At 38.2% G+C, this 15,499-nt stretch overlaps 1 protein-coding gene across 1 annotated transcript in view; it reads left to right on the top strand.

Moving 5' to 3' along the window:
- The first annotated feature begins 6,987 nt into the window (after nucleotides 1-6,987).
- adgrl1a (adhesion G protein-coupled receptor L1a) overlaps nucleotides 6,988-15,499 on the top strand; it is a 58,140-nt gene continuing 49,628 nt past the window's right edge. Inside the window, exon 1 of the mRNA XM_015002296.2 lies at nucleotides 6,988-7,185. Coding sequence (XP_014857782.2) covers nucleotides 7,116-7,185 — 70 coding nt within the window. The 5' untranslated portion in view covers nucleotides 6,988-7,115. The remainder of the gene's footprint in view (nucleotides 7,186-15,499) is intronic.

Raw genomic sequence — 15,499 nt, 5'->3', positions numbered from 1 at the left:
ACGACCCCCAAAAACCGCTTGCATCATTTTCACACCCTTAGACTAATACTTTGCTGAAGCACCTGCCGATCCATTTTCTGCTTTTGGCCTTCTTGAGTTCACACCTCTAATTATACTGAATCTGTTTAACCCGGCAAAATAGAGCTGTCCTTGCTGGATTTTTTTATCAAGGTGGATGAAATTATGAACAGTTTCAACCACCAGCCGTCGCTGATCTAAAACCCTCTGGTGTCTGCCATCAAGCTGAAAGTGAAAAGACATTTTAACTTTTAGCAGCGAGTCCAAATATACACCTAAATCTAGAGTCTAGTCATATTTCAGAGCTTAATTGGACAGAAAATCTATAGACTCACCTGAAGTGGGCTGTTGCTCAGATAACATCCTCACAGTCTCAGAGATTTATAAAAAAAAAATTGTTGTGGTAGAGTGGGGGAATATTGCTAAAACAATATACAGGATGTCTTATTTAAGAATGCGTACCATCTGAACTGCAAATAATAGTACATGTCACATTCCAAGTGTAATAAAGTTTTAAATCATTTACCATGATCACATTTTTACATCACTATAAACTGGGATACTGAGAGGTTCTGTATGTTCTGTTCAGATTCTTACTTTATCTATTTGAATGAATTATTGAATCATGTCAGCATCCTGTCGGGGAGGCTCAACAGTAAAAACACATCCTCCCACTCACCAACTCTTAAATGGTAATGCAATATTTTTCAATGCACTTGCTATATTTTAAATTGAGAAGCGGGATAATTACATTCACTTTGTGGGTGATTACTTTTATAGAGGTGAAGCAGTAATTAATTCATTCATTCTCATGCTCATTTATTGTTATACTTTCTTGTATTGCTCCCTCTTGCCTAACTCCAGAGAGTACAAGAGTATCAGGTGTGACAAAGCTTCAACGCAGATGACTCAGAGGGAGAATTACTTGGAGGCCGGCAGGCAGAGCAAAGGATTTTTTTTTCTTCCCTTGCAGTTTCATCTTACTCTACTACCCTTCATTATTGATGGTTTTCTCGAGAAATAATATTTCACTCAGACGTGAGTGATACGAAATTTTAGCAGTGCTGAGTTAAAGAAGAATGCTGCTGTTTTCTGTTTACCCCAATTTAACCACGAGTCTGTTTGAAGTGATTTTTTTTTTTTTTTTTTTACTTGATTACAAATATTTAATGCAGCAGTTTGCCTCACTTTCTGATTTGTAAGTGAATGATTGCCATTTGGTTTTGCATGCCTCACCGTGTCGGTTGCTAGGAGGCAGTCATTTCCTTCATAGCGGGAGCTTTGCCACTGAACCAACTATTTGTTGTTGAAGCATCTGAGGCATAAACATCAATCCTAATAGCGTGGCAAATGCTGTCGCTTCATCGTCAAGATTTAAGAGATTCTTTTCTGTATGAAAAAAATAAATAAAAATGACCGTCACAATTTATTACTGTCAAGTCTTTAAATCAATCAAGTGTTTTCCCAAGAGAATATCTGTGCTTTTGTTTTCCTAATCCAAGCTTTGCCTCCCATTGCCTTGCATGTTTGTAGCTTAGTCTAACAGAGTCTGTGTTTTTTTTAAATATGCTGCAATGCCTGTAAGGTTGTTAGCGTTTTCAAAGTGCTTCATGAATATTTTTGAGAAGTTCTTAGAAGATATTTTACTTTTAAAACAGCAGTGTTAGTACACTGAGCAACAGACCCATGCAGAGTCGATTCGGTTATCAAAATAAGATCTCCGGTTTCCAAGGAGGGGGAAACAGAGACAAGAGTGAAAGCCTGCAGCTTCGAGAGTTGCAGCAACTTCTCCAATTATGCATCAAAACAGTCTGAGTAAACTCTTTACTCTTCATGTGATCGCTCTCTCGCTAATGTTAAGAAGTACTTGAAAATATTTCAGTGGTGTATGTAAGCCTTGAGGGTCCCTTCATTAAGAGCTCCACCTGCGTATTATGGACAAAAAAATTATCTTCTTAAAGTAGAGTAAAATCATTATGCATAAATATATTTCTCCTTTTTTTTTGGGAGTACTAATGTTAAGTTTGGTCCTTTCCATTCATAATAAATGGTTTCATTTTTCATTTTCTGTTTTTAGAAGCTCACTAAGAGTATTTTCTACCCTATCTAATGTATGATATTTGAATATTTATTATTACACATACTTTTATTATGACTATTATATTTTTTGAGCACAAGTGTCAAAATTGGCAACGAGAGTGATTTTGATCAGTTTATGTATATTTTTTATTTTTTTTTCAATGACGTTAAAAGCTGGCAAAAGATTATTTGCATTATAGTAGAATTACAGATAAAATATATTCAAGTAGAAAATTATGAACATTAATTTTGAAGGGATTTCAACAACAGATCAGGAAAAGGAAAGCAGAAATAAAATTGTACTGGTGATGTGTTAAAAAATATGCATGTTTTTCTTTAAAAAAAACAGCAGAAAAGACACTGGTTGTTCTTCAGTTTTTTTTAAAGGAAAATGTTAATTCCAGGATGGAAAATGTTATGATATGTATGTCAACATAGCAAAAGTTATGAAAAAGTAAAGTATGAAAATGAGCAAAAAAAATCACTGGGGAGGAGGGACACACACACACACACACACACACACACACACACACACACACACACACACGCACACACACACACACACACACACCTACACACACACACCCCCACACACACACGCACACACACACACACACACACACACACACACACACACACAGAGCTTCTGAAGTCCTCCTCCATGGTTGAAGAGGACTTGTGACACTCCATTGTTGATGACCATGTCTGCCAAAGCAAACAGACCCTAATGATCTCAGTGATTATCGTAATGATCCAATAGAAAAGGATAATGAGGTTATTTGCTTTGGATCAAGGCAGCCTGTAAATTAATGGCTAACAAAACAAAGCATAGCATCTGAGACAAGATGACAGACCGGTGTGGCCAAGTGGGACTCCGTCGCCATCCCATTTAGGCAACCACAGGTTTTTCTTTGTGTTGTTACAGCTGACTGTCATTTGCTTACCTCCCTGCTCCTCTTCAGCTCGGCCTCCTCACCTCTCCTCCGGTGCTTTGAAATTGCTGCTCCATTCTCCCATTTTGCACTCTCTGGACTCACAGAGACATAACGTTCTGCTCCATTAGAAGAGAAACATTGATGATAATAATAGTGGATGTGATCAGTGTAAAAGGTCAGCTCCTGGCCTTGGGCAGCTAACATCCTTCTGTAGGGGGAGTAGAAAGGGTGAAGACACCCATCTCACGCCCCCTAAATACACCTAACCTCCACGTATACTCCTTCACCCAGAGGCAGACTGACTCATAAACAACAAAAAGAGTAAATTCTCAGGGGGGGGGGCATTTTTTTTTTTGTCACTTTTCACTAATTCTTCACTTATTTTCTCACATTTACAGTGCTTGTTCTTCCTTTTATCCATTTTGTCAGGCTTTGTTTCTGTGTCCCTGTCCTTATTCCTCTATTGAGTTTTGTCACTCTTTCACTCATCCTCTTTTCTAACCTCAGAGAAACTGATTTTTTTGTAATGTCAGCTTGTTTTTTTTTTTTTGTGTATTATCTCAAAATGGAGTCAGTTTGTCCAGGTTGCACTTTTCTCTGGTTCCCACCTCTTCAGTTCAAGCCAGCCAGTCATTCTCTGCTCTATTTTCTTTGCCTTTTTCATTTTCATAGATCTCAGGAGAGTTGGTGTTAAAAAATACATAGTGAGGACAAGTCAAAACATGAGAGAAGGGATATTTTCCTTATTTAGAGTACATATGTTGTTGAGAAAACCTTTTCAACGCTCATATTAAATTGATATCGGATGGAAAAAGGCTGTAAAGTTGGAGTAAAAAAAAAAAAGACCTGACAGAGAATCGATGTCTCTGCAGTGTTATATTGCACGGCTATTGCTGTTTGTTTTAGATTTTCCACTTATCTTTGTCTCCATGCCTTTCCCTCTGAAAATGTTGTCTTCTGGCTATTATTCACACCCACCGCGCACAATGAACTCATATTAGAGCAGAATCTTCATTAGTGTAGCGGCAGTGTGTGCGTGTGTGTCTGAGTCGAACATTTCCTAGAAATAAATGCTGATGTAAAGAACAGCTGCTGCAGTCTGCTTTGTTCTGCTTGCCTTCAGTCCCCCTCCTGTTTAGTGTCTGTAGCTCTCTCTCTTTCTGTCTCGCTTGTACTCTACAACGTTCAACATATTAATCCGTGCAGAAACACCCAAGCAGGTTGCTGAATGTTCTGGCATTGCCACTAGGGAGGAGGTTAAATATCAGAAAAGGTCATAAAAAGGAGGGGCTCCGGAATTCAAATGAAAGCCAAATCAGGGATGATGATGTAGATTTGGAAGGAGCCACTTAGTAACCCAAGAATTTCCATCTTCGCTTCTTGTGGAACAAAACAGCCATGACTGCATGGACTGTAATACTCACTATCTACTCATGTTTGTTTTAGATTTATAATCTGGGCTAGAGCTTTCGTAAAATATTTTTGCATTAATATTTTCATATTCTAATGCAACCAATCTGACATTATATAAATTGGTATGTTTTTCTAATCCTATATCTTTAACTCTTTGATTCATATATAATTAAATAAAGATCTATATGTATATATATATAATTTTTTTTTTTTTTTACTGATTTAAATGCTGAAATTTTATTTTAATCCAATGAAAAAAATTGTACACAGACTTACACTATTTTGCTTAAAAGAGCAGTGAAGCTTTTAATAGGAATTTCAATGTCTATGTCACTCCAGAAATAACAACCAGTGTTAGAGTTGCAAACACCAAACTTAGAGTTTTTGAAGTTGTTTTGACTTCTTTTATTTCTGAATAAATCTTTAAATAGATTATAAAGAAATCTCTTAAAATTTATTTAGAATTATTATTATTTTCAGATTTAACGTGCTATTTTATACTTTATCTAAAGTATATAAATAAAATATAATAAAGGACTAATTCTCTTACGAGAAACTACTAACGATATGGAAAATCTAGTGTTTAGAACGGCCTTAGTTCTTCCTGGCAAAGACTCAACAAGATGTTTGAAACATTCCCCAGAGATTTTGATCCATGTTGACTTGGCAGTGTCACCTAGCTGGTGAAGATTTGTTTGGCTTCATATCTATAATGAGAATCTCCCATTGTAACACATCACAAAGGTCTTGTTTTTGTTTTAGCCCATTTGTTTAGAGATTTGATGTGCTGTAAATGTGTTATGTTTAGAAATTGTATACTGCATATCTGTTGTAATGAGTGTATTTTTGACCCCCCGTTTCCTTTGCTCCTGAGAGTCAGAAGCCGAGGTTCTTAACCTACAGAATGGTGGCCAGAGTAGGTCTCTCCCTCAAGTGGAGGCAAGATTCAAGCATCTTGGCATCTTGTTAATAAGTGATGGCAGTATGGAGCAGTATGGAATGGACAAACAGACTGAGACCCACCCTGCAGCAATGTAGGTGCTGCTCCGGTCTGTTGTGGTTAAAAAAAAAAAAAAAAAAAAAAAAAAAAACTGTAAAAAAGTGAAGGTCTCGATTTCTCAACCTGTCAAGGCTCAGACTCTACCCTGTGGTCATGACATATAATCATAACCAAAGGAACAAGACCTTGTAAACAAGTGGATGAAATGAGCCGTGACCTCTAACATGAACAAAAAATTTTGAGCCAGACAATTGCATCTCTGGATGTTTTTTCTCTTTTTTGGGGGGGTGGGGGGGTGGGGGGGAGTTCTCTGCAAACTCAGAAGATAGTTGAGATGAACATGGCTATCAACTGTGCATGGGATTAACACAATGGGATATTTAAAATCACCTAAATCCCTCTCTCTTCCATTTTGTTTGGACAGTGTGAACTCTGGAATGTCCATGTGAGTCAATGGTTTTCCCTTTTTGGCTGTAAATACTCCTGGCTAAATTGTTTAAATTAATAATTTTTATTTGAAAATGTAACAAAATATGAATTAAATTATCCTTCACAAATTAGAAAATGTGTATGTGGTTTAAAATATGAATCAAATTTATTATGCAATTCTCACCAATAGAACATATTTTATTTGTATCACTATGATTAAATAAAGGTTCTTTAGAAAAAACATAACTCATTGGGGAAGCTGCACTTGGTAGCAAACCAATGCAATGAAACTCAAATAAAGGGTGTGCACTATACAGCTGAATCAAAGTTTGCAAGTGAGGATGTGTGCACATACCCCTATTACCTCCTATAATTAAATAAAAAGGCAAATGTACCTTGCAATCATGCTCAAATTCCCCTCCAAACACACACATGCAGACCAATCTCTCTGTTTCATCAGCAAACTCAGCAGGAGGAGTATTAGCTATAACAACACTGTCTCTCCGGTTTTCTGTCTTTCAGCCCCTGCAGGCTCTACTGTCAAAGAATCAGAGCTCAAGTTCCAGAAAGTGATTTATATCATTAGGCAAATGAGATGTGTGAGCCCTTCAGCAATGCTGACTAAGTTACCACTTTCCACTGCCTCAAATTGTATATGTGGCCATGCCGGTAACCAGACATGGAGGATACCTGTTTTTCGCATGAATGCAGCTCTGCTAATAGGCCTCCAAACATATGTAGCATGTCTGATTCAATAAAGTATCTAAACACTTCAGAGTGATGAGCTGGTGGTGTCAACAGCTGTCTCCATCACCCCTTGCTCAAATTGGCTTCCGCCGTGCCACCTGATCAAGGCACTTGACCATCACACAATGAGCCAACTCTTTTCTTCTCCCAGTACAATGTCAACTGCAACCATGCCACTTCTGAGCCTCTTAAGCTTTACTCAGTCCTGAGTTTTACATATTTCACCAATAAAAGCAGTGCAAGATGGCCTTGTAGATAGGTATAGGGAAAAAAATAAACAGACTGAGAAAAGAATGACTAATATTTTTTTTTCCCTTGTAGCCCCTTTTCAGCGTTTTGATTTTTAACCTGCTGTTTTTAACCTTTCTGCCTACAGGGTCACCGTCAGGGAGGGTGTGAGCTGAGGAAAGTGGCACCCCACGCACCCGTGCCTGCTGACCACCTTCAAGCTTTAGCATCCGTCCCTTTTCCCGTCTTCCTGCTAAGCTTCAAACATGGCTCTGGCGATCTGGATCATCCTCAGCTCTTTTGTGGCTTTTAGCAACATTGCCCCTTCCTCTCAGGGTAGGTTTTTATCTCTGTGGTATAATATTTCTTTTAGAGAGTTCTTCTGTACAGATTTCTTCTGTTTTTGCTTCTTTTTTTTGTGTGTCACACACTTAAATGTTTTACATAATCAAACATTGTTTAATACCAGATAAAAAAAAATAGTAAATTAAAAGTGATGTTTTTATATTAAGGATTGTTTTTATATTGACAATCATACGTGGGCATACGTGAAAATGTAATGCTTCCTCTGTCATCAATCATATATGATAAGCAGCAATGAGTCCTTTATATCTACTGAGAAATGTTTTTTCTCACTTGGCTTCTTTGCAAAAATAATTTTCATTTAGCCAAGTTGTGAAGTTCTCTCTGTGTTAAGATCGTGTTACAGCATCTGAATCAGATTTAAGTCTTTCACTTTGACTAGGTCACTTTGAAGCCCTTAAATTGTTTATTTTCGAGCTATTTAGATGTGGACTTGCTGTTTCTGATCAATATGTAGGGGCATAACCCAAGTGCACTAAAGTTCAAAAACCGTTGATCAGATATTCTGGTGGTATTGGTCATGCAGCGCTCTCCCACACATAACATTTCAGCTCAGTTTGTTTCTTTATGAACTGACCTCACTGATGTGAGACTTAAGGCCTGTTTGGTTTTATTAACTACTTAACGCCTTGATAAGTGGACGTCTTACTTGAAAACTGCTTTTTGTGTCTGTTTCAGTTTTCTTTGACATCAAGGCTTGTTCGAAACTGAAACATTTGGCAGTGACCAAATAGGAAAACACTCTGTCTACTGAAGTAAAACAAATAATAATAATAGTATTTATCTGCATTCAGAGCTTGCACTCACTTATTTGTTTATTTTTTTTAGGAAACAAAATGTGTTTCTAAGTACATATCGATTCCCCGACTTACCTCATAATGCTTGGTAGAAGCTCCTAAGCACTGTTCCCTGTTGCAGCTCTGACTGGATTATTGCAAATGAGGATGTAATATTTATATGTTAGCTGTTTGATGAAGGTTGTAAGCGTATTGACTTGCTGACCAGGCTAGAAAAGCTGTACTTCATTAACCGTTTCTCATATGAGACGAGGCCAAGATGTGTGCACAAGGTGGGAAGTGATGTGAGAGTGTCAATAAAATTTCCTCGTCATCTTGCTGTGAGGTGGAGCGTGGCGAGAGAATAGGAGGGAATCCGTGCATGTAATGGTGCCATATGTGTGACCTCTTTGAATGTGCCATGTACCATGAGATATTGCATTTTCAGTGTGTGCGCGCACGGGGCGTTGTAAGCTTGGCAGCAGGTGACCTGGCTGGGCTCAAGTAACGCTGGAGGGGTGTGTGTGTACATACGTGTCGGAAGATGTGTATGAGAGACGGAGCAGAGATTGCAGGGAGGACGAAGGGGGGGCTGTTGAGTGTCCTGCTAGTGGCCCACCACACAGATAGCAGCACACCATCTGCTGTATGCTCTCAGTCAGCTCTGTGCCAGCAGTCTGCTGGGTGATGGACAGCTAAGATGAGGAGGAGGGGCTTCAGCAAGACAGGGTCACCGCATGGAGTGACGGCAAAGGAGGAGTTTAGGAATATGCGGGAGAGCGAGGGAGAGAGTGAAATTAAAATGTGTTTATGCCCACTTGTGTAAGTATTGGCTCCATCATTCTCTGATTTGGAAGCTTCATTTCTAATTTGAGTAGGTACTGTTCTTTCCATCTTAATTTGGCAGCTTTCTGGAAATTGGATTTGCATACATTCTGCTCGATTCCTTTTTGTCTTGTGGCACTATACGTGCACGGCTGTGAGTATTTGTGAGAAGATAAGCCTAAAATATCTGCATGACCTGGCTCTTCAGGACTATTAATAATGCATTAATAAATCAATTGAATATCATCCCTATTTAGCTCAGGAGCACAGGCACAGCATTTGGTTTGATGAAATTAAGATTTTTATTTATTTTTATTTTTTAAATAAATAATGGCACATGCTCATGCACACCCACACTGTTGTGGTGCTCCGAATGTTGGCAGTAAAAATCTGGCAGAGATTCATTGTCTCTATTGTAGTGTGACCAGAGGAGCGGGAGAGAAATGGAAAAGAAAACAAGGGAAGTAGGTCCTAAAGGAAGGGAACGGGGTTTTGATGTGATGAGAGCTGCGGAAATCAGTCTCAGACTAATCAAAGCTCATTTGAAAAGCGACATGAGCATCACACATGGCTTCACTGTCTAATGTCTACTCCTGCTCTCCCTTGGTGCTCTCTCCAACTAATCTGCCAGGCTTTAACCCCACTTCGCTCCTGGCTGCACATTCTAATATTTACCACTAACTCTCACACATTTATTCTCCTCTTAAATCTGCTCTTTAGTAAAAATATCCCTAACCAGCGTGAGCTTAGTGTGTGTTCTTCTTTTCCCACATATCCCGCCTTGCATCGTAAAAATATTTCCACTTAAATCACTGTAGTTCACTATTCTTCTTCTCAACACAGGGGCTCTGTGAAGAACATATTAGTAGCGCATACGACTGAGGAGAAGGGAAATGATTTGAGTTTTAAATTAAACAATGACGATCATTATTGATATTTTTAGTTATTATTATTTATTTATTTGTTATTTTTTTCAATAATTTTGAAATTTGTGCCGTACATTTGCCAGTGCTTCTGAGAGCAGTATTTTGTGGCAAATCCTTTATAGTGCTTCTCTGCACCTTGTTATTTAATGGATGTTTCTTGCTTCCTGTTATCAACTGTTTTTACGATTGAATTTGAATCATTGTAACACTTCAAAAATCTCTGATCTACGCCATTTAATTTTTGCTCCGGCTGTATGTTCTGGGTTGGAAAATGATCCTCTGCCCCAATAGCAAAACATTTGTGTCTTATTTATTTATTTATTTATTTATTTATTTATTTATTTATTTATTTATTTATTTATTTATTTATTTATTTATTCGCCCCTTTTTTTCAAATGACAAATACAACCTCTTGTGACTATCCTTAAAGTCATATGTGAGCATAAATAATGGTTTTCTTGTCAACAAATTCTCCCCTGAGCAGTCAATTTCTCCAGCTCCCCCAGAGATACCACAGACTTCTTGGTTTATTATTTTATCTTCATGACAGTATTTATTCACAAACGTTTTGTAAAACAAAAGCTTGACTCCTTCACAGGACAGCTTTAGTCCTCCATTGCTTAAATGGCATCCAGGTACATTCTGCTCACTAATTTAGTAACTTCGCCAGGCAATTGGTTGATCAAAATCAAGCATCGTGCTTTCTGATGTTTACTTCAAAAAATATAGTATCCCACTACATAAACATGTCCTACTTTGTGGAAGTCTGTCACTTAAAATCCAAATGAAATTGATTCAAACGTGACAAAATGTGGAGGAAAAAATAGGGGCATGAATACTTTAAAGGGGACTTTGTACCTTGACAAAGTGAATGTCGCACTGACTTAATGCTTGAGAATGTACCCTAGCTGATGCGCAGTGCCATTGATGTGAAAATCCATTAGGCTTGCTTAATGTGGCAGGCACGGGAGGCAGCTGTGCCGTACGTGATGAAGCCCTGACACAGAACTTTCAATTACAAAAGCAGCAGCGTTGGTGTAAACATGGCGGTTTGTATTTATGCGCACTGGTGATGGCAGGCATACTATTATAGGACTATTTGTATTTTCTTCCTTTCAGACCACAAATGTAATTTCGCAAACACTCCGTGTGCAGGGTATTTACATACACTCCTCGCACACGGGTGTGTAGTGACGTGAACACGCAGCCGACTAGGTGTGTGGGTCCAAGTGTGTGCTTGTGCCAGTTATAGGTTGATGCCAGTGCCAGCCGACTGGTTGAATCTGTTCTCATCTCCCCTGTATTTAAGCCTTTGCTCTAAGATCAGTCGTGTGGAAAGGCCCCTGGCCCTTAAGTGCACAGGCAGACATTTTTATCTGTCTAGCCCTCCACTCTCCTGGTTTTTTTTTTTTCCTTCCCTGGCCCATTCCCCTGAACAGCGGCTATTATTTAAAGATGTGGGACTAGCTGTTTTTACACATCTTTTCGACAAAGTGCCTGCTCCCCCCAACTGTCTTTGGTCGGTGACATAATGTCTGGAAGCAGACTGATCCCAGTGTATTATTTTGCTCTCTGTAAGGCAGGGATGAGCTGCTATTATTCATTACGTGCCAGATGAAGAATTAATCACACTCTTGTAGAACATCACAATCCATTGAATCATATTATTAATATTTTGTAGAAGTGTCCTTCACAGAAATTGTGTATGCCAGTAATATATGTGGTCTGATCATTGGAGGCCACATAAAAATAAAAGAATAAAAATATACACTTGATCTACATTTTTTGGTGTTAAATTTGGCAAAGAATGATGAGCAGACTTTAATGAAGGAGAGGCAAAAAAATGGATGCATCATAATTGATATTGTAATTTTATTATCAAGCAATTGCATTGTTCTTCCCATGCCTAGCCAGAAGAGAAGTTAAAATTCAGAGAGACCAGAAACGCTGCCCCTAAGTGACACCGAGTATTGAATTTTATATATATATATAAAAAAGGAAAGTAAAAAAAGACTTTTCTTCTGGTGATAAAGTTTTTAACCTGTGACCTTCTCACAAATGCATAAGAATTGTGTCGCCAGCTGTATAAGAGCAATAAAACTTTGAGAAAAGTCAATAAAGCGGTTAGGCTCGTAAACTTACTGCGTGCACTCAGGTCCATCGAAAACCTTATTGCATTACTTATGTTGTAAAAACTCACAGTTGTGCATTTTTCTTTGGACACATCTGAAAAACTGTCACTGCTCACAAATAATGTCTTGCATTAATGTCATTAGATGATCTAAATCAGGCAGAACTTAAAAAGATCAAACATTAAAAGTAAGTCTTTAATATAAAATCAACTATTCCAGTTTGTAAGGTGCAGCTTTATAAACATTTTGTTTAATGGCATTAATTAATGTAATTAATATTGTGCATATATTTGTTCACCTAGAAGGATTTGTGTTTACTAATGATTCTCTTTTTACCTGCAAAATTGTACAGTAACTTAAGTTTTATGACTAATTTACTGCAAGTTTTTATTTTCAATTAAAACAATAAATCAGATGGTGATTTCTAGTAATATGCAAAACTCCTCCCGGCTGCAGCTTTGTTCTTATGTCTCTGGGATTTATATCAATCAATCAATCAATCAATCAATCAATCAATAAAATTTTATTTGTATAGCACATTTCAGCAGCAAGGCATTTCAAAGTGTTTCACATAATTAAAATAAAAACAGCATGTGAGAAAGAAAAAGAGATTTAAAAAAACATTTATAAGTTAAAATCTTGAATTTATTTTGTGAGCAAATTCTTTTCAAAAGCAGATTTTTCTTTTCAAGCTAAATGACACAACGTAGCTCCTGCCTTTAGATTTTGTTTTTTGTAAGTATTTGCGATGTGGATGCAGCATCACCATAATCATAAAACCTTAATCAATACACTAGTTTATTTTCCATCTTTTTAGTGATCAAAACCTGAGCTTATTAGTAGTGTGTTAGATACCAGTAAGAATACTTATTATTCCAGGAGCTTGAGATTATTGCAAATCATTTGGATTTTGCAATGAAGAACTTCCTTTAAAGTCTAACTCTTCTTCCATGTCTTGTGTGTGCGTGAACGTGTTTGTGTGCGGTCTTGGAGCCTTTTTATTCTTCCACATCTTATTAGCAACACTTTGTTCTTCTCACTTCTCCACCTCCTAACACTCACCTCTCATTTTCTTCCAATCTCTCTTCTGTTTCTTCCATAACACCTCAGCTATTACTCCCCCTCCCTAAGTTGTGATATCCTACACCCAAGCAACCCGCCAGCCTCCCCAAATCCCCTTTCTTATGCCGGACTTCTATTTCTCTTGTGGGAACTTTATGTCTTCCTCTTCTAACTCAGGTTTTTTTTACTTTGTATTTGTCCAACCCTCTCCAGCTTGTCGCTTTACCCTACTTTCTGTTCAGTCTCCCTCCTTTAGATTAACCTGGCTGCCTCCTCCCAGCTGCTCTGTTTTTCTTTCTTTACCCTTTTCATACCATCTGTTATTCGCACACAGCTCTTATCATTGTCATTTTTCTCTCTAACGCTCCTTTACCTCTTACAGTCTCCTCTCATCCCTCGTTTGCTACCTCCTCCGTCGCCCTTGTTGTTTGGGGGTTTCTATGCTCTTCAAAGCCCTTGGCTGCGAGCAGTAGATCACAGCGAGGCCTGTGTGAGTGAAAGGTTAATGGATGGCCTTTGAACATATATTGGAAGTAGGGGGTGGGTGGGCAGAAGGAGGGACATGCCGGGGCGGAGAGGCAGCATATTCTCTGAACACCTCCCTTTGAAGTATGACGCAGGTCGCTCTCATGTGCCTTTGCTTGTACACGGGGGTTGTGCCATTTTGTTAGTTCAGTCGTTCGCAGTGTTGGTGCAAATGTGTTTGTGACCATTTTGTTTATGTTTGCTTGTATTCATATATGTGCACAGGAGCACGTTAGCTTGCATGTATTGATTTGTGTACAACAAGCAAACTCCTACAGAAAAGAAAGGGGACTGTGCTCCTGTGTGTTCAGCCGTGTGATAGCCACATCCTTCCTCTTGTGACCTCTTTGATAACTTTGAGGCTTTGCATCATTGAAGGATTGTGTTTGCGTATTGGACAGTGCTGCTTTGAAAGCCAACCAAACACGGAGAAGCTAGCATTCAGCTTCTACCCACCACAAATCTGGAACAAACTTCAAGAAAACTGCAAAACAGCTGAAACACTGATTTCCTTTACATCAGGGCTAAGAACCCGCCTAATAAGAGTTGTTTTTGAACTATAATAAATGGAACATTGACCAATATATTCTACTTGCATTGATGATTTTGATAGTGGCATTCATCAAAAATTAATGTTTGTCACTGGTTTCTCAATTGTTGACAGTATATTGTTTTTATTTTTGTTTTATTTTTAGGATTTAAAGCTCCTTTAACTGTTTTGTTGCTGAAATATACTATACACATAAGCTTGATTAATTGATTGATGATTGACAATTCACATTTTGCTACATTACAACCACAATTTTCTCTTGAAATTTATCTGAATTTTTCTGATGAACTGACACTATGTGGTGCACAATGGAAGAAAACGAGTACATAGTATGCTAGCTTTTGCATTAAGCAATTTAAAAACCTGAAAAGTGTTTATTTGCTTTCAGCCCTGAATTATTCCTTTACTGAAACACATTGTACTGCAATTAGCTTCACAAATGTGCAGGAGTTCCCTACTGTGCACAGCAGAGACTGAAATGTTTGCTGAGCTCCAGGCACAGTGAGCAGCAGGTTCTGTTCTTCTGTGCATTGAAAACACCGGACACAGTCAGAAAAAGACAACAAACAACTGAATTAAGGTTAAAACTGAAATATAAACTTTTGTTTTGAGTTTTATATGCAATTCAGGTGGAGTCGGTGCCCCGTCTTTCATGAACCTCACCACACATCACCGACCTCCCCATGATATCCTCTGCACCAAACTTTACACTGGATATAATGCAGAATAGCAACAGCCAACTCAAGTCTCTTTTACTGGCTAGCCAGATGTGGTGGCATAATTTGCTACTCCACTGAACATTTCTCCACTCCACAGTCCAGTGGCAGCATGCTTCACACCATGTTATGCTACGCTTTTTGTTGCACTTGGTGATCTAAGGCTTGGCTGCAGCTACTTGGCCATCGAAACGTGTTTGATGAAGCTCTATCTACAGAGAGATCAGCCACAGGAGGTGGGTGATCTGAAGGTCACATGAAGTTTTGAGGTCTGTATATATTGACTCTGCAGAAAGTTGGTGACCTATGTAGTAGATGCGCCTCAGTATCTACTGATCACATTTGATCTATCACTCTGTGGCTGAGTTGCTGTGATTCCCGATTGCTACCACTTTGACCTAAATCCACCAACAGTTGGCTGTGGAATATTTAATAGTCAGGAGGCATTGCATTGTTGTGTAGTTTTAGTTTGTTCCCTCACAGCATGCAGGTTGCTAAAATGAGGCAAATAATATTCTTCTGAGAATTTTAATTTAGATGGACATTTTTTCTTCTTTAAAGTTCTGTACTCACTGGTTTTTATTTTGGGGTACCAGAGTACCACACAAATGCACACTCCACTTCACAACTTTTTTTTTTTTTTTTTGTAAAAACAACAACAAAAATGTAAATAAAAACAGCATAAAACTATTCATAATTTCCTTACATTCCACAGTTATGCACTCATTTGTGCTGGTCCATCACAAAAATCTTAATGTAAGGTGTTGTGTCTGTC

Source organism: Poecilia mexicana, unplaced genomic scaffold, assembly GCF_051168715.1.
Source record: "Poecilia mexicana isolate PSO_F unplaced genomic scaffold, ASM5116871v1 scaffold_8, whole genome shotgun sequence".
Lineage (NCBI taxonomy): Eukaryota > Metazoa > Chordata > Actinopteri > Cyprinodontiformes > Poeciliidae > Poecilia > Poecilia mexicana.
This window is presented reverse-complemented; position numbering and strand designations above follow the sequence as displayed.